The 21,089-nt window shown below is 33.2% G+C and overlaps 1 protein-coding gene across 3 annotated transcripts in view; it reads right to left on the bottom strand.

The window, feature by feature from the left end:
• Positions 1 to 631: 631 nt before the first annotated feature.
• Positions 632 to 21,089, bottom strand: part of LOC145242550 (uncharacterized) — a 168,216-nt gene continuing 147,758 nt past the window's right edge. For 2 of the 3 annotated variants that reach the window (XM_080105635.1, XM_080105637.1), the window contains one exon: positions 632 to 8,488. In XM_080105635.1, the coding sequence (XP_079961761.1) occupies positions 6,173 to 8,002 (1,830 nt within the window). In that variant the 5' untranslated portion in view covers positions 8,003 to 8,488 and the 3' untranslated portion in view covers positions 632 to 6,172. Of the gene's footprint in view, positions 8,489 to 18,996; positions 19,127 to 21,089 lie in introns of all 3 variants that reach the window. The other variant, XM_080105636.1, reaches the window with a different exon arrangement.

Below are 21,089 nucleotides of genomic sequence, written 5' to 3'. Positions count from 1 at the left end.
GCTTCACAATAGTTACATTCATCCTTGCGAGTCATTCGATCACCAGGTCTTTGATAGAAGTCCTCCCCCTCCATTATATATAAATTGTCAAGAATTCAGACATTTCTCTCTTGTCACTGTCCTGATTTTGCTTGTGTTGACAGTCTTCATGTTTGGAATTATCTGGGGATTGTGTTTATAGATGTTATCTTTGAGATAATCTCAGATCAACATTTGGGATCAAGCAAGTGTCTAGTCGTTTTAGGAGCACAAACTCATACTGATGAAGCGATGACCAAAGTGTCCCCTGCATATTATTGGATAGCAATAAAACAAAGACTGTTGGACATTCCTGACTGAAACTTGGTGGACAAGTCAGACATAGATTGAAGTTCATTTGTATCAAATACGGTTGAACTGCAGAAAGGATTGTTAATTTTATTAATGACTCTATGACTGACGTTTTAGGGAGGGTCACTCTGGTGTGAGTAAAATATACGTTGTAAACTGACAATACGATGTGCATAGTAAATGAAGGCGATATTCTCCTACAGATCGATACATCTGCTCTCAAGAAACTCAACAATCTCAGCGGACCTTCTATTACATGGCTTGAAATGCAACCAATTTTCTTTGGAAATCATTTCCTTAATTGATGCAACATTTTTAAAGGTCGGACGTCTTTTATAACATCAACCCAGTGAGCTGATGGAGACTAGTGCTTTTATTAAGATACCATCTCCATGTGATTCTTACCATTGTTGATTAGATGTGTACGTTGTTGTTTCTTACTTAAATTGGATGAACCATTGATTTTGACATTTATTTTCAAATCCATAAGCAGTTGTGCAGGTGTTGGCTGTTCTCCAGTCATCTATTTAAGACCATATACAGCTAAAGTGTGACCACACGTAAAATTTGCATTGTTAGTATGAAGCCTCCAATTTTGTTCATAACCTGAGGCTATTCTTTATCTCGACAAATTTATGATCAGATTATGTATGGAGTACTATTGTCATATTTGGACTGGTGAATTTCTGTCCCATTTGAAGATTCTTGATAAGGTTCAGAAGCGTATCCGTAATTTCATTTGCCCCATGCTTTCTTCTTCGCTGCATCCAGTCTCTCACAGAACATGATACTGATAGTCTCTTTTATAAGTACTATTATGTCATGTGTTCTTCAGAATTGTCGGATTTATTCCCTGCTTCCTTTGTTCCAGCTTCTTTGACTCGTTGGTCTAGTAGTCTTCATCGATTCGCTTTTCAGGTGTATCGTTATGATACATCTTTCAGTTTCAGAGGCTTCTTTTCGAGAGCTGCAGGCTTGTGAAACTCCCTTCTTGTTGACTGTTTCCTTCCTACATAGTCTCGGTCTTTTCAAGACTAAGGTTAGCAGGAATCTCATCTCTTTTCATTGATCATCTTTGATTCGTTTTAGCTCCTTACATCAAGTGGCTTTATGCCTTGTCTGGAGTGACTTCTATGGAAAGAAAAAAACAAAAACATTGGCTGTGTAGAAACAATCCAGAGATATGCAACTAAGTGAATAGCCACTATCAAAGAGTTGCCATAATCTGAATGTTTTGTTTCTCTGCGCTTGGATTTTATTAAACTCTTGCGTCTAATAACTGACTTAGTAAACACCCACAAAATCATTAACCATTTCATCACAACCACAAGCACCACCATCAACACCAACCCTTAACACCTTTTTGATCTCCACACATGTGGACATGCTTATAAAAGCAAGATACAACAGTACTCCTATGACTTTCAGAAAGATTTTCATGCTAAGAATTCTTGAAGAATGGAACAGATTTCCGCCATCAGTTTTTGATTGCCAAGACACTGCATACTTTAAAGCCCCCATGCTTTCCGAAATTTTCCAAAATTGCATTTCATGCCCTCCTCCCTCCCCAATACTTTTGATGCATCGTAATGCAGCTGCTGAGAACTAGTCTCCCTATCATCAATCATCATCATCTTGAAGAACCGATATTTGATTTTGGTTCATCAGTTTTTCTTATGAAATGCTGCAGGATGTTAAGAATGAAATGTACTCCTTCCAGAAAATACTTTGTCAAGGTGGGAATTATTTTCATACACATGGTTCCTTTAAAAAAAAAAAAGGGACATAATTCTATTCGTCCATACAGAGTTACTTCCTTTGATTTGAGCAAAAAACGAATTATACTTAAATACATTACTGGGCAACATTAAATAGTTACAGCTAGTATTTCTATATACGAATCTGCCTTAACCAATCCAGCACATAGGGAAACCGTTTCAAACGTTTCACTCTCCAATATAGGTGTCAATTGAAAGTTTTGCAAATGTTAAAACATCTGAATGCAATGCGTTACAAGAATATTTATATTATGCTCCATGAAGATGCTTATATTACATGATGCGTATGTTTTTATCTGCACCCGGTGATGGTGTTGGCAGTGCTTTAGGTTGACTTACAATCATTGCAAGCAGCACGTGAGATTTGTGATGTGATGCAGGACCAAAAACTGATTGTTATGCTTTTGCTGGTTTTGCAGTGATCTTTTCTTTTTTGTATTTATTTGCTTCCCCACGAGAGCAAAATGTAATACAAGGTTGTTTTTAATGTGAGGAAACATCAGCTCCCCCAAAAGGGATTCTCTGGCAGGAGGCAAAAATATAAATTGCCTTAGTATAGAAGGGTTTACCATACATTGACTAAAGACAAATTAAGTGTAGCATCACAGATTCTACACTTGTATCTTAGCCTGAAGGCCAGATACCTTAAATAGTTCAGCACTTAAGGCCAAAAGCCACTCAAGGATAAGGATTAGTTGGATTTTTCGTTTAATGATGGAACAGTACCATGAAAAGATTAATTCATTCACGATAACATGGCAAATATTTGCTGTTATTGGACTTGAAAATGACTATTTTGAAGTTTATCTTCCTCAGATTTACATATGTAAGAAAAATTTGTTGTCAGTAGCTCCAACTCATGTTTGAGTGTTGGACTGTTGTTTGTTTGCTGACGGATTTGTGCATGACTTCAAAGGCCTAATCTATATTGGAATAGCCGCAGACAGGGAAAGGTAGAAGGAGGGTGAGCTTGTTCTTGCCGCTCTTTTCTTCTTTGTCTTGCTTCTTCATTTTTTTCTTCTCTTCTCCTAAAAGTCCACAGTGCCTTGACATGTTGTTCTTTTCCAGTTGTTTTGATCCCTGGTAGTTTGTTTTCACGAGGACGGGCCTATGTTGGTTAAAAGCCAGGGTACACTTTAGCTGGTCTTTATGGTGCATTTTTCAGGTGCCTCATGGTCTGGTCGTATTGGAAAGCTTATCATAGAGCATTTTTTCAGGAACCTGGGTAGATCCATTCTGTGGACATAGCCTGCCCAGTGGAGGTGGTGGCAGATGATGGTGGTCTACACTTTGGTCATTGAAGCTCAATACAAAGATGAGAGTTAGTGAGATTTTCAGTGGAATGATCAAAAAGAGCTATAAAAGGATTTAGAATTATGATTAATTCAAAGAATGACATGACAAATATTTGTTCACATTAAACTTGAAAATGTAGTCCGTGTTCATCGGATTTAAGTATGCAAGAAAAATTATACGTACACAAATATTCAACAAAACCATAGTTTGTATTATTCAGACTACTATTCTCATCTTAGTTGTTATTTTCACAATGTTTCAGACAATGTAATCTCTGACCTTCTTTACGTGCATCTTTTCAAATGAAAATATTTTTCTAATTCGAGAATCTTTATAAGATTTTAAATTAAGCCCTTTATTTAATCAATGAGGGCTTTGTTTTCATTCTATCGGTCATGACTAATTTGAAGTGTTTGTCAATTACGTTATTTTTAGTTATTGTTATCTGTCGCAAGGCTTGAAGATTCAACATCGAAAAGATTTTTTTTTTATTACATTTTCACCCCAAACAAGGCACATTGCCACTTTGATGTAGGGGCTACTATCAGGGACATAAACTACAGGGGTTCTATGTGAGGAGTTGGGCAGCAAGATGTTGGTTCACGTTACACTTGAACTTCTGCATGTCAGTACAGTTGAGGAAGCAGGAACCCGGAAGGGAATTCCAAAGTCTAGCGGTTCTGAGGAAGAAACTACTGGAGTAGAAGGCTCTCTTATATCTAGGGATCTAAACTGTAAAGGGGTGGGATTTTGCTGCTTGTTGGAGGTATTTACATCGAGGGGGTACAAGTGCTTGCAGTTCGTTGGAGCATTCACCACTAAAGTACTTGTAGAACAGGCAGAGGGATACTACATTTTGTTGATGGGCCAGAGGCTAAAGCGTAGATGACAGTTCAGGACCTATTAGGTTAGCGACTCTCTTTTGAACCTTGTCTAGGAGCGAGAGACTAGTAGCAGATGCACCAGCCCAAATGTGACAGCAATACTCCCTACATGGGCGAATGGTGGCCTTATAAAGGTACTGGATACTTTCGGGCATTAGTAGCTTTCTAGCACGGTAGAGAGAACCTACCTTTTCCGCAGCGGTCCTGGCAATGCTCTCAAAGAAATTTTTCCAACTCATGTTTCCTGTGAAAGTTTAAAAAATGTACTTTCAGATAAAGAGTCTTTGGCCATAGCTATTGGTGGTAGAGAAGGTTTCTTGTAGTTATTGAAGGAAACAAGTTTGGTCTTGGCAGCATTGAATGTGACCATCCATTTTTGTCCCCATTCCGCTACATATCGGAGGTCATCCTCTAGCGTTTCTGCCATTTCTTCAGATATGTGTTCATTTGTTTTCCTGCCGTGTGTGCTATAGAGCATGGTGTCATCAGCATATATACCCATCTCACAGACAATTTTTTCAGGGAGCTCATTCATGAATATTAGGAATAATAAAGGTCCAAGGGTAGATCCCTGAGGCACTCCCGCATTTATATCATATTGTTTAGATGTATGACCATCGAGGACAACCTGGATTTTTCTCTTATCTAAGAAGGATTTCATTAACACCTTTAACTGTTGTACCACAAATAACACAATAATTAACACTTCCTCCTAGGAGAACAATTTATTTCCTGAAATTCCATATAAGTTCCAGGTTCAACAATAAGACTTGTAACAGCATGGATGCGTGTAAGGCAAATGACCGAGCCATGTGTGAGATTATGTCACAGCAAGGAAGAAGGAAAAAGATTATAAAAAGAAGAACATGTGCACAGACTGAGGATCACGATTACGTTAGAGACACATGGGTAACATCACGGTCAAGACGAGAAGTCACGCGTGTCCAGAGAAGAAGAAGGAAGAATAAAGGTCTTTTGTTAAAACCTGAAACAACGAGTTGAGTTCTTTTCCTCTTCCTTTCTTATGTTCCTTGTTATTGAGTCTACAACGTGTTGGGACCCTACATATTAACGATAATATTACAGACTCCCAAGTTTGAAAAGATGCACCCGGGGAAGGTCAGAGGTTACATCGGTAAACACATTGTGAGAATAGCGATCAAGATGAGGATAGCAATCCGAATAATTCAAATTATTCATCTTCATCTAACAAATTCCAAAATGTGATTGTTTAAATACAGAAAAACATTACCATAAATGAATCATCATCATCATCATCATCAGTTTAACATGCTGGCATGTGCTGGACGATCCACCTAAAGTCATTCGTAGTGAATATCGGATAAAACACAGTAGAAATAGAAATATCGGATAAAACATAATAGAAATATTATTGTAAAAAATAATCAGTACTTGTACAGTTTAATCAAGACATTAAAAAATGAAAATGTTGAAAAAAAGTTATATTGTACATATCCACTATGAAATGAAGTTCTCCCCCAAAAAATTTCACTTAATTTCATCTAGTAGTTTTTTTTACAGCGAAAAAACAATTTGTTATGATACCGAGCAAAAGCTTCGATTTTTAGGAAGAAAAGCTAGTATTAAAGACGGGGAGGGAGTGTCGGGGCTTTAAATTGAGTTATCTCCCTGTGGAATCTTCCCAAAATTCCAAGATGGCTACCTTCAAGATGCTGTCATAGAAACATGTTTTCCCACTGTAAAAAAAAAAAACTACTTGATCAAATTAAGTAAAAATTTTTTTCGGAGATCTTCAGTCCAAAATGGATACGCACAATATAACCACTTTTTTTTTTCTCGATATTTTCATTTTTTAATGTCTTGATTAAACTGTACAAGGGCCAAATAATCTATATAAAGGGCTTACTGGTATATTGCTTGCCACAAAAGAGGACCCATAGGTATGTAGTCTTTCATTGGGTTAGTAGTATTTCCTGTGTTAGTTGCTATAAGAGTATTGCAGCCTGGTATAGCTGGTACCCAAAACGATTGACTATTATTAGTACTAGTATTGATATTATTACTGCTATTATTAATATTAACACTACTGTTATTGATATTATTATTTTGATGATTAATAATTCCGGGATTATTTTGATTATTACTAATTGTAATATGAGTACTAGAAGTAGGCGTATTGCTTGAACTATTAGTTGTAGGAGTAACAGTAGGAATATTATTACTTGTATTAGTATTATTATTACTATTGTTATTATTATTATTATTATTATTACTTGAAACATTATTACTATTATTATTGTTTATACTAGTAAGAATATTTTTATAGCTAATACTATTAGTGTTACGTTGCATTAATTTCTTTAATTCTTTGTGCGTTCTTCGATGTCTCTGCAACTTTCCAGTCTGCGAGAAGGATTTTCCACATCCCTCGCAGCGGAAAGGTTTCTCTCCTGTGTGAGTACGTCGGTGGATCTGCAAGGTGTCCCTGCGGGCGAACCGCTGGATGCAGAGGTCGCAGGGGTAGGGCTTCTCAAGCGTGTGCGTGCGACCGTGGATGCGGAGCTTGTCCTTCTGCACGAACCGCTTGTCGCAGACCTTGCACGCGAACGGCTTGTAGCCCGAGTGCGTGTACTGGTGGATCTTGAGCTTGTCGCCGCGCGCGAACCGCTTCGGGCAGATGGTGCACCCAAAAGGTTTCTCCCCCGTGTGCGTCCGGCGGTGCAGCTGCAACTTGTCCCCACGCGAGAAACGTCTTGGACACAGGTCGCAGTGGTACGGCTTCTCCCCGGTATGCACCCGGATGTGCAGCAACAGCTTGTCGCGCTGCGCGAACCGTTTCGGACAGAGGTGGCACCCGAATGGACGTTCGCCCGTGTGGGTTCGTTTGTGGATATGCAGCTTGTCGCTGCGGGAAAATTGCTTCGGGCATACGTCGCAGTGATATGGCTTCTCCCCTGTATGAACGCGCCGGTGCAATTTCAGCTTGTCTTTCTGCGCAAATTGCTTGCAACAGAGGTCGCACTGAAACGGCCTTTCCCCAGTATGGGTTCGATTGTGAATCTGAAGTTTGTCCTTGCGATAGAACTGTTTCGGACATGCATCACAATAATACACCTTCGGGCAATTCACATTACTTGATGCGACTGGATAGCAAAGTTGCTGCTGAGTATTATTCTCTGAAGATATATTATTATTATTATTATTATTATTATTATTATCATTATTATCATCAGTATTATTATTATTATTATATCGGTGATGATGGAATAAAGGCTGAGGGACTGTGATCTTCGGCCCTTGAAAGTGTTTCTGACAATTAACGACTGTCCTAGCCTCCGACGATGCCGCTGTCGACGTCAGCGTATCTGTTGAAGTAGTTGCAGTTTTTGCTTTGCAGCACTCCACTGTGGACGTTAGCGGCACAATTTTTTCAACTGTTAGTGGCTGCATATATCCGGCAGGTGCATACATACCCCCATAGATAGACGTGTTCGGATCCATGATCTCTGGACTCTGGTGAAAATGCCCCGATGCCAAAGTTGTTGGGGTGGTCTTCTCTTCGCTTGGGATGTTTGGACGGTGCTGATGATGCTGGGCAACGGCAGCAGCTGCAGCGGCGGCCACAAATCGCGGGGAGGGCCATGTATAAGTTGGTGATCCCAACGAGGGAGCAAATTGTCCGATACTTTGCACATGGGATGACTTCTCAGAGGGGTTTCCGGGTAGATCCATTTTTGAAGTAGATCTTATAAGAAAAATAATTTAAAAAAACCCAAAGAAGGTTTCACAATGGAATAACACGAGATATAATTGTAAGCTATAAAAAAAGACGCCTAGGTAACGTCGGGTAGAGACAACTAGGTGTAAATTATTATTTTTCCTGAAGAATTGCTGACGTATGTATCTACAGTTGTTCAGATGTAAATAGATGCAATATTATACATGCACATGAGCGTAATATGGTATCACGTTTTAAAAAATCCATGAAATAATACATTGTTAGGAATTTATCCAAGTTTGAATTTTCCATGTGTCCTTGTCTTTTTCATATGCTTTATCTTCTACCATGTGATCTCTGCTAAACATCGGATGATATATTTATTTTTTTATTCCAGTTTTTCATTCGGATTCTTCAACAAATTCTTTTTGATTGTTTTTTTTTTTCAATCCAGGAAAACAATGTTGCATCCATCACCATTTGATGGTGAAAAGAAAACCCTAAAAAAAAAAAAAAGAAAAAGAAAAAGAACAAATTTAATTTTTCAATTTAAATTTAATTAAAAAAAAAAAAAAAAAAAAGTTTTGATGCTTGTCCAGTACTTACCCCCCCCCCATGTAAAAACAAAAATAAAAAAACCTATATGATATACCTACCTCACAACAGAAAGAAAAAAGAAAATATTGTATACCAAAAATCACATAAATTGATAAAGTAGTTTTATTTTTAAATAAGGAAATCAAATTTTATGGCTAAACTACAAGTGACAATCTCACAACGCCATCTTGAAAACAGTCTGAAGGAACAAGAGAGATAACTATAAATAATTGAAACTTTTGCAAGATTTTAGAAAGCTGTTTTTAACATGGGAAAGGGTGAACATTTGAAAAACTCAAATTTGCTTAAAAATGAGTTCCTTTATGAAAATAAAACTACTGAATCAATTTACATGATTTTTGACGGACAATATTTTCTTCCCACCATGGGTACATACATCATAGATTTTTGGGGTGTGGTGAGGAGTGGGGAAGTTCTGGACAAATGCAAAATGTTTTTTTTTCTCTCAAATATGATCCATTAAATGCTTTTGGTCTACTTTACTGAAGACTGATTTTTATGTGCAAATCATTTTTTACTATTGTCATCTTAAATCACAATTTACGATGACAATAGTAAAAAATGATTTGCACATAGAAATCGGTCTTCAGTAAAGTAGAGTATTAACTTCAATTTTATCTAAATATATAAAGTAAAGTAAGTCTCCTTGTCATTTATTGGAAATATTCTTAACAAGACTTTAGGGCAATTTGCATAAGTGACTTTATGCAAATTACCCACTATTACTTAAGGAGAGGCTGCATATAAACACTAAAAAAGAACCATGAACCAGAGGAGTTAAAAAAAAAAGAAAAAAAAAAAGAAAAAAAAAAAGAAGAATTTACTGAAGAACAAGAGGACCTCAAAAAGAATTTACTGAAAGGAATGAAAACACTTCTCTTCACCTCTGCTACCTAATTTTCTTCAACACACAAAAAAAAAAAAAACAAACATCTACAGAACAACCGTTTTGGAAACTACCAAACTTCAAACTGGCACAAGTATTACCTTTTATTATATTTGCAATTATAATTGAATATAATTTGTTTTTGAATGCAATAATTTGTTGTTTTTTAATTGCCTTGGTCCCAAAAAACGGAAGGTTGTTCTGCTACAAAAATTGTTCTTTTCTATAAACAAAAAAGTGTTAGAAATAACTAACTCAAGAAAATTTCTAACACATATTTTTGTCATTGATAGCTTTCTTTTACAAGAATAATATTTAATTCTGGTGTGTCAGTTTTTCTTTTATATTGTTGCAGCATGTTGCTGAGAAAAAAAAATGTAATTTGATTTAATGACTTTCAGAAAATATTTTGTTTGGGTTGGTATCAATTTCAAATGGCCACCATCTTAATTGGGATGTGACTCTGTATTTATCAATACAGAAGTACTTTACTTTGACTTGAATAAAAAATAAATTGATGGGGAAAAAATTGAATACCTATCCCAGAATGGGTTTAACATATTGAGGCATCATTGTAAGATCTTTAAGGATAGAAGTCGGATAGCAAAATAATTTAAAAAAACATACTGCAAGGATGAAGACTGTGTGAAAGATGAAAACGAAAGTCATGGGCTTAGAGAAAAAAGTTCATAAAAAAAATAACTAAAAATAGGACACTAACATAATTGGATAAGCACCTTTATACCTGATTACTAAATATTTGATTACTAAATTTAAAAGGCCATTTTTGTTACATAGTATTTTCAAGTTTATATTTTTGTGTATTAAATTGCTAGAATAACTTTTTTTAAAATTTAGTAATCAAATAAAGAATGGAATTTTTACTTGGTTAAATAATTCGAAATAAGAAAAATGATTTGTTTTAATTTATTTTTGTTGTGCAATATCTGTTTGAAATATATTAAACTTTTTCAATGTTAATTAAAATTAAGTTTTAATAAAAAAAACAAAAAAACATTGTTAATGACCGGTTTGGTAGAAAACAAAAAATCCACTGATATCGCTGTTACGAATTTGGAATAGGGGCATGTGAGTGACAAAAAAGCGAAAGTAGCTTAGGGAGACTTCTCTTACATGAAAAAAAAGTGAAAAGGTGAAAACCACACTTCGGCAATAACTTTGGTTCCCTTTATTATAGACATTCATTGCTTAACTCAAATTGTAGTGAATGAAGTTCTCCAGCTTATATGAACTTGAAAAGTTTCATCAAAACTGAAATTTTGATAGCATTTCAATTTCTGATTTTTCAAAATTTTATATATGAATCTGATGCCATTTCATAACGACAATAATCACTGTCTAAAATTTAAGTCTTTAGCTTTTAAGTTATCAATGTTTCCATGGCATAACTTCATATGATATGGAGAAATATGGTCCAGATAACATTTTGGCACATCTTTATGATGTCAGGCAGAATTATACAGTCTCATGACTTCTACTCTTGTTGTGCATAGAAACATCACTTAACCACTAGATGTATTTGCATTGTCGTGTAATTTCCAAGTTGGTTCCTTCAATAAAATCTACAAAGATTGTCAACTTTTATTCAAAAGAAATTTAGCTCATATTTCTTTATTCTTCAATTTATAAATAGGAACACAGGTTTTAAACAATGTTATTAATAAAACTAGCAGGACCTGTAAAAATTCCACAGCGGACTATTTCATGTCATATATTGATGTTGGCATTCTGTGGATGTTCAGCCTAAATGCAGACGCCCTGATATTATTGTAGCTCTTTTGTTAATACTACAAAAATATTTATCTAAGCTAGCAGTGACGCCTGGGGGTAGTCCTGTCGTAAAATAAGCTTAAATATATATCCATAAGACTTGCATGCATCAGCTTGAATTGAAACCAAAAATTATATATATATATAAAATTTGTAGTTATCGACATACAGTCCTGTTCCGTTGTATCGCAACTCATCAGTGTCGCTAGACTAGCACCTCTCCCAAGCCAAGGAACTGTCGTGTTGACAGTCGGCAGTTCTACCCCTCGACCACGAAAGCGATGCCCGCAAGTAATCTGTCCAAATGTCTGTTTAAACAAACATCTGTCCACCACTTGTACAGTGCTCAAACCGCTTGTTTGTACACAACCCGCGAGCTTCGCATTTTTCAGCCAAATTAAGTAGCGAGTGAGATTATTTACGACAGTGCTCAACCCAAAGGGGGGGGGGGCTTTAAAATATATTTGTAGTCATCGACATACAGTCCTGTTTCGTATCACAACTCCTCAGTGTTGCTAGACTAGCACGTCTCCCAAGCCAAGGATTGAACCTAGAACCGTCATGAACATGAGTTACTTCAGCTATAACCGAAACCAAAACTTATGAAGAATTCTTGGTAAAATAGATGAGTTGGGTGCCATCAGCTATAATGGAAACGGAAACCAAAACTTATGAAGAATCCTTGGTAAAATTATTTATTACAAGAAATGAAAAGTCATAACAATTAAACGACGGTCATTTGGAAGAAAAAAGATGAAAGCGTGACGCACAAAATAACACACACGCTACCATATTAATATATAAATGAAACAATCATTTATGGCAGTTTATTTAAAAACAAAAACAAAATGAAAAAGTCGAGCATGTAGGGTTCTCCTCCAAAAGTGGAAAATTTACTTTCACCATAACTAAAGTTTGTGCAAAATTAAAAAAAAAAACCCAAGGCAGGGTTATTAAGAAAAGTGCAAACAAATGAACGAACGGGAGCGAATTACTACATCCAATCTCTCCTTTGTCGGGGGGGGGGGGTAATAAGATCATTGTTTTATTTAAGAAGCATCACAAGTTATGTTGCTTCATAATTACTATCATTGTCCTTATCGGTGACATCACAAGTTCGTAACTTATTAATATTAAAAAAGTTAAAATTTAAAATAATATTCAAATATTTATTTGATAAATCACGTACATTTCATGAAAATTTTAATTATTTTTGCATAGTTTAAAAAAAAAACAGTTAAATTTTTGTGGAAAAAAAAAGAAAATTGGATATTAGTTTATATTTTACAATTAAACCCTCCAGTAAATCGTTATTTAAATTGACTCGTAATCAAAATTTTGATCATCAATGTATGTTTATAAAATCATACATGAAATTAGTAGAAAATTTTAATGTATAATATATTTGTTATTGATGAGTCACCACTTATCAAGGCTAAAAGCAACTCAAGTGCTACTGCAATTAATAGATTATCAGTTGCAAGATGAAAAACACTGTATGGGGATTGAAAATGATAAATAAAATGAATATTTAGTTACTTATGATTAGTGGTGGGACGATTAATCGGAATCGGAATCGTTAATCGTAAGAATCGTGTATTTTGGGAGGTATCGGAATCGGAATCGCATCGTTAAAAAATACCTTAATTTTCCGATTCCTTCATTACGATTCTTTTATCCTGATGTTGAAAAAAAAGAAAAAAATGTCCTGATATTTCTAACGGCAAGAGAGGAATGTAGCATGTTATAAAAAGAAACCAAAGAAATTCATTATTAACAGGGCAATGCTTAGTGCCCTTCCCTTACAAGGTTCATTCATTCAGATCTATTGTGATCAAAACTACAAAAGAGTTAACTTGAAAAGAAGTATGCAGGGCTCTACATTGGGAGTAAAAAAAAAAAAAAAAACGCTTATCTTTTTGGCGACTGTTTTTTTTTACTGACAAATCTTCTAATAGTGTATGAAAATGCTTTTTCAACTTATATTTTCTTAAAACGAGCAAAGTCAAATTATTTAAACAGTAAAAGGTTTAATAGAACAATATACTTTTTTTTCCTTTTTTTAAAAGAAGGCTTTTGAAAGAAATATCTCTAAAATGAAATTGATCACGTTGTATTATTTCGCAAAATTTGGACAGTAGTCGGCTTCTTTTGAAGTTTCAAAAAAACCGACCCCATACCTATCTCTTCCAAACCTAAAGTTATTAAATAACCCCTTCGTTAATTTAAGGGTAATTAATTCAATTCAGTCAAGTTGGTTTTTTTAAAATTTCATTGAAATAAAATCCATTTTTTATTTTTTTTTCTCCAGAAAGATAAAACCCTCAATTTGATTATATTAAAAGCAGAATAATATAATTTTTTTTCTAGAATTTTAAATTGAAAATTAAAAAAAAAGTGTTTGACGCAGTTTTTAGCCGAACGAAAAAGAAATTAATATATATTTTTTAAAAGGTGTTGTAATCAATTAATTCTTATGTCTAAATAATATTTACGATTAATTAAATAATTTCATTTTAAAAAGTATTTATAAATAGAATTTTACTTAAGACTTATAGTTTAGCAATATTGAACCGCATCAACCATGTGTGAATTGAACACAGTCAACCAAAAAAAAAAAATTCAAAAGAAATGCATATTTGCATTTCATTGTGTAAACTTTTATACATTGGTTTCAAAAATTAAATTCTATAAGTTTTTTTTTTTGTTAACTACTGGTTGGTACAATTTACCGCTCCATCCCTTTATATTTTTTTCTTTTTGTCTTTTTTAGCGGATTATTTTCAATTAATTATCCAAATAAGTGACTAGCTTCAAAACAAAATTTAATAGTAATTTATTTGTTTACAGATAAACTGAATTTTCTAATATGGCCTCAAAGTCCAAAAAAAAGTCTTGCATGGAAACTTTTTGAAGTTTTGCAAAGTCTGTCAAATTAAAATATCGCGAGGAACAAAACCATCTAACATGACCACAACCAACATGTTAAAACATTTAACTATGAAGCATCCAAATGAATTGGAGGAGCAAAATAAAAAAGAAAAGGAACAAAAAAATTACCAACTAGTCACTCAGAGCAGTTTTATTAGTTAGGGTCGAAATCGCAGTGTCTTTTTTTTTTGCCTAAGTCACCAATTTTTTTAACCTTCCTTAACTTCAAAGAGTAAATACAATATATACAACTAAAAAAATAATTTTTAAAAATGCTGATTCTATTCATGAAAAATTCTTTTAACTAGAAATTAAAACTTAGGTAAAGATAGCTGACTGACAGCAACAGGAGCACTGGTTAACTACTGAACCACATGGAAAGGTGTGGGGGGAAGAAAAAAGGAAATTAAAGGATGATAATAAATTATGATAACCGTCTTTAAAAGGCACTAAACTCCTAAAATTTACTTCTTTAAAATTTTAGGCGGCATTCCCGGGCGATTTTAAAGCACACTCTCTCCAAAAAAAAAAAAAAAGATTTAATTTTTAAGATTGGGAAAGATATATTTATTATAACCGAATTCTTGTATGAAGACTGGATCTACTTTATTGGACGTTAATTTGTGAGATAAGTAATTTTTCAATGTTTAATGCTTTTAAAGTTTCAATTATCAAGTAAATTTTTTTTAATTGCGTTTTTTTGTTCAATTTATTTATAAAAAAAACAGGGTTTAAAATGTATTTTTCAAGGTAACAAGCTTCGAAATAAGTCTAATTAAAAAAATCACTTAATTTTTAATTTCGACAACCCTGAGAATTTAATTATTAAAAAAATATTGAAATGTGACATTTTTTTTTATTTAACATTTCTATTAGTTCAATTAATATTCTTTCGATAATTCATTTCACTCAACAAACTTCATCATTTTTTGTTTTGTTTTATCTTTTTCTGTAATTTTGGTAACTATTTTTGCTCAATTTTATCAAGTATTTCATTTGTTCTTTATTGTGGTATAATTTTTATATGTGTTCCTTTGATATACTCTATTTCAAAATTAGTTTGGCTAAACTTATTCTTCACGTTAGAAACAACGTGTAAAAGTAATGAAAAAGTAAGAAAAAACAATAGGTGTTAACTACTCTTTGTGAATTATGGAGGTCTGAAGAACTGCCATCACAAATACAACTATCAATAGCCAAACAAAAAATCATTTTTGAAATTCCTTTACTTGTAACTTTTCGCTATACCTACCTTTTGGTATAAAACACAAAAACTTTCGATTAATGGTATTTCTCAAATATGGTCGTTAACTTTGGAAGGGTTATTTTGTATCTACGGCGCCATGTCACATTGTTTTTTTCATTACGCACGTTCATTTATAAATTATTAAATTAAATATTTATCTTTTTTTATATTTAATTAGTATATATTTTTTTTCTCTTCCGCTATATATTTTTTATTTAATTCATTAAATCTGTAAATTATGAGGACCAAAATAATGAATCGTGTTAATTTATTTTCTAATTTTCTTGTTTTCGTTCTGTTATATAAATTCTATTTTATTTGTTTTTGCTCTGAAGGATAAATTCTATTTTCTTTGAGTTTTTTTTCTGTATTCCAATTAAGTAAAATAAATTTTCTCTAAAATAAATTTTGCTAATTTTTCCGTTTAGTTTACTATATAATAATTTTATTTAAACCAAAACACGACGGTGTAGACATAAAATATCTCTTCCAAAGTTAGGGAACATATTTGGGAACTACCGACCATAAGTATAAAACTACCTGGTATATTTCAAAACAATAATTCCCTAGGAATCGGAATCGTACTTGGTATCGGAATCGTTAATCAATATTTTCCTGGAATCGGAATCGTATAAAAATTAGGAATCGTCCCAACACTACTTATGATAATGGTTTACGAGCAGGTATCTGTTGACATTAAACTTGAAGATCACCAAGTTGTAACCGATAGAGAATCATTCCCATGCTAACATGTTCCATAGATGGAAAGTTCTCGGAAAGAAACTTTGCCTGTGGAAACTGTTTGATTTAAGGCTCACTGAGATAAAAAGGAAAATTTTTTGCAGTTGTGGTAAAAAGACATATTCTTTTTATGAACATCTTACATGAAAGAACCGAGGATTAAAGCTCAGTCTAGCATCTTCAATGGAAATAACAATATAGTCGAAAAAGACTAGAAACGTTTCTTCTGTGAAAAGGAGCTGTACAGAACAAAATAAATCACTCCTCCTCACTAGATTACGAGATCAATTTTGAACTCTATTAAAGGATGAAAGAATGTTCTAAGCAATACCTCCTCAGATGTGGAAACGGTACTCCAACTTAGGATGTATCCGAGTCTTACAAAGCTAGCATATTGCATCAGTTTTTACTTTTTAGAGTGTTAGAAAGATTCATCCATTTTTTTCAGCAATCTTAGAAATAGATAGAGATCTATTTTAGATCTGGCATAAAATTCAGTACTAGAATTTTATCAAACAAGAGGGGGGGGGTTATTCATTTTAATTGGAAACGAAAAAGGATCTGAGCATTGGTAGTGAAAGCAGAAAAGCTTGGTTTTAAAACTCTTAAAAGTAACAAGCCATTTTCACCCATTTCATAACATACTCCAGGTCAGAAGTGAAAAAATTGGCAAGATTTTGATCAATAATGCTCTTCGAAGTGTTGCCATAGACAATTGCATCGTATATTAAAAACACACAAATTTGCATATTCATAACGTGCTGATATTATCTTATTTTATTGAAAAAACAACATAAATTCATCTGAATTTCAAGTCTGAATGTATCAACTTTAAAAATCTCTAGAAAAATAATTATCTATTTTCTGAAACTATTTCAATGTTAATTAAAATTAAGTTCCCAAATTAAAGAAAATGTACATAATTTTTAAAACTAAAAAATTGCATAATTTTATAAAAAAAACCTGGGTTAATTAAAAAAAAAACCCAGAAAACCCAAAGAAACACGGCAATCATTTGTAAACACAAAATGTCCACTGATTTCCAAAAGTATGGCTCACACAAATTGTAATAATTTCGTTTAATTAATTTAAGTTGCTTGTAATAAAAAGAGGAAATCTCATTTAATTATAATATTTTTGAATGTACGTAATTAAGAATTTATTTATTTTTCTCTAAAAAAAGTTTCATATTTAACTCATAAGTTTTTTTTATTCCATAATACTCTAAAACTATCAATGTTTTTCCTTAAAATTTACTCAAAAAATTGATTTAAAATTATCAATATTTTCCCTAAGACTTTGAAATAAAACATTTGTAAAATGTTTCATAAAGCTAATTTTAACAATTACATAATTCGAATTTTTCTTCAATTTTATTATTCATTCAAAAATAAGCTAAAACAATCTATTAATTACTAGCCTGGGTGCTCGGTGTTGGCCAGGTGTTTGTAGGTGTGTGTTGAGCAAAAAAAATTGGTGGTAGGCAGGCATAGTCAAACCTGTGACACAGGCGGAAAAGAAAGTGAAAGAAAATCTGACGTCTTACCGCTACTCCATGACGTGACCGGAAGTCTAAATCGTTCAAATTTAACATAGTTAAGATGACTTGCAGAAATGGCGTTGCTTTTAAACCTCCCACGAAAGTAAATTAGACCAAGGTCGTTTTTAATGCGGGGAGAAAACCAGCTCCCCCAAAAAGGGGGCACTCTGGTAGTATCCAAATAAATAGTAATTGTCTCAGTATGAAGAGTTTCCATGCCATTGACCAAGGACCAATTATAGAACAGATACCGGCCTGAAGGTCAGGCGGTTGTGTTCCAATAGTTTCGCTTTATTTATATAAAAAAGACAAATACTGGAGACGACAGCACAGTGGGACATTTGTTTAACTCGGGAAAAAAAAAAAAAAAAAAGAAAAAAAGATAGACGATGTCCATTTGCGAATGCAAAATATTTACAATTTGGGAAGTATGTGAAAACTTCTCGCAGCATTTAACTGACGTGAGAAACCCGATGCAAAAAGCCTTTTGTGGACATACACAAATGCTCATGACCATTTTGCCCTTTATATAAAAGACTAGCGGGGTGCATGGCATTGCCCATGTGTTTGGATGTAAAAGAAAAAAAAACAGATTTGGTAGGGAGGTAGGCTCAAACCTGAAGCCTTGAGGCGAACGTGGTGAAAAAGAAAGTTTGAAAAAACCTAACATCTTACCGCTCGGTCAGGATGGGAGAGGAACTGAAAAGCATTTTAATTTAACGATTAAAAACTTAAGTGACAGGTGCGTGAATTTAATGAGGTCAAACATAACGTGACTTAACTTTGACTGCAACTCAGTTTTCCAAGGATGTTTGGGAAAACCAGCTCCCCCATAAAAAGGGGAGTGTCCTAATGAATAGCAATTGTCTTTTTTCTCCCCGTATTGACCAAACCTCATTGCTTTCTGGACGTCTCGGCACAAAAGGCCGAGAACAACTTTGCTTTCAGTTTTGCTTTTTTTATACAGAAAAGCGAAGCCAACACGCGGCGAGTGAAAAAAAATCTTGAAAATCACGTGTAAAAGTTGCCGAAATTAAAGATACACATGAGTTCGTTTCGTAAATCTTAGATATTATAATCTAGGTAGCATGTAAAAGGTTCTAAGAAACAGTAATCGCCCCAAGCAGTCGAGCACCCCCCTCCTCCTGAAAAAAAAAACTTTGCTGGATATACACAAAAAATGCACACACACAAACATTTTCGCTTTTATATTATAGAAGATTAAATAGAATTCAAATATGAAAAAATTATTTACTTTTTCTTTTTTCGCCTTTCTGTCCACCCATATTTCATCAAATTCATCGTCAGTAGAAATTATCCCACTTTTTAAATTAGTTTTTCTTAGTGACCATGAGCCTCAGTGTTTTCATTTTTAAAAAAATTTTCTAAATTAAAAAAAAAAAAATTCTTATGCTTTACACGTTCATGCATACAAGGGAATTATATTATTACATTTAAAAATTCTCCGATAATTATTATAATTAAAATCACATGAAATATTTTTTGCAATTATATTATATTTTTGTGTGAAAATATTGAACAAACAATGCATAATTTAATGATTAGTTAGTTACAGAAATTATTTCTCTTTCACGTTTATATTGATTTTATTGACACGGACTTGCGGATCCTTTTTTTTTTTTTTTTCTTAAATAGTCTTGAAATATTAAAATAAATATTTATTTAATTGTTAACATCTACGATGCCTTATTTTCATAAAAAAAAAAAAAAAATTAATTCATCCGGGTTTTTTTTTTTTATTTTTTTTTTTTTAGTACTAAACCCTAACTTTTCGTAAAGGTGTTTATTATTTACACAAAATAATACATTTCCACTACGATTAAAAAAAAAAAAAAAAGTTATTATATTTTGTCATCTTTAATTAATCAATACTGAAAATTTCATCAAAATTGGTTAATTTTCTGAATTTTTGTGACGGAAGGGGTGAAAATGATTATACATTTTAGGGATTGGCCATTCATGTTGCAAGTACATAGAAAACGTATATGAAAATCTGTCGTCTGCTTGTTTAAAACGAAAAAATATTTTAGCCTCTCTCTCTCTCTCTCTCTCTCTCTCTCTCTCTCTCTCTCTCTCTCTCTCTCTCTCAACACGTATGTCCTAATCTAGAAAAGTGAAGAAAAAAAAAAAAAAGATGCGATACTATTTTGTAAATATGAAATCGAAAGCAGTTTTCTCTTTGTTTACATATTTTATCAGGCAGCCATCTTGATTATAACACATGCTACGATCACTTAGATTGGTCAATTATAAGCCAGTCAATGGAAGCTGTATTCTGATTGGCTAATTTTGTACGAAGTTATATTTAAAAAAGTCAGCACCTAATTTGAATATTAAAATAGAAATTATCGATAAATGTACTAAAAATCTTGCACGCGAATAGTTTCTCAGTGTTATCATTTTATACAGATTAGATACCCCCCCCTTTTTTTTTAATCTCATAAGTGATAATTTTCTCCTCGGACTGACGGTCTCATAAGTAGTAATTCAAAATTTGTCATTTTTTAAAATTATTTAACATGCCGAACGCATTAGCGTTAAAATCAATTTAGTATTAGAAAAAAGGGGTTCTTATTTAGAATTTAACTGTTATATATATATATATGAAAGTCTCTATGATGTTTCGTCACGGAACGAAAATAATGTCCTATTCCAAAAGTGACGTAAACTGCAGTAGTCTTATTTTTAATGAAGAAAAATCAAATTTTATAAGTAAGCAATAAAATATATATATAAATTATATTATATAAAAACAACAAAAACATGAGCAAATAAATCCACAATAATTCAAACGTGCGAAATTAGCTTTGTAGCGCTACGGATTTGAAATGCATCTTTTCTTTCTTTCTTTCTTTTTTTACAGAAAAAAAAATACTTGGTCCATTTACGTGGTTTTTGAAATATGACGTTTTCTTTCCGTGACGGGTACGTTAAAGATTAGCGTTCATCACCTTCAGTCTGTGTTTGTTCACGTCAGCTGACATTTGGGTTTGAATGAATACCCTGGAAAACTCACTTCTGATTAATGTTTACCAATTTTAAAATATTGTTATTCTGGAAAACAGAAGTTCATTTGCATATTTTAAAACTGGTAAACATTAATGAGAAGTGACTTTTCCAGAGCATTCATCAGCAAGTCCAAATATCAGCTGACGTGAAACAGATTGAACTTGAACGCCCAAATATTTTTTTGTAGTTTTCTTTTTTTAATTACCTCGATTTCTAAATAAGAACCAATTATCTTATGCATAAATGCAAATGACCGTTGTTTAAGTTAATAGATTTATGAAGTTGGAATGGAGAAAAGTAAAACGAACCGAAAAGAAC

The sequence above is a fragment of the Euprymna scolopes genome, chromosome 21, assembly GCF_053919585.1.
Source record: "Euprymna scolopes isolate OS-2025 chromosome 21, ASM5391958v1, whole genome shotgun sequence".
Taxonomy (NCBI): Eukaryota; Metazoa; Mollusca; class Cephalopoda; order Sepiida; family Sepiolidae; genus Euprymna; species Euprymna scolopes.
This window is presented reverse-complemented; position numbering and strand designations above follow the sequence as displayed.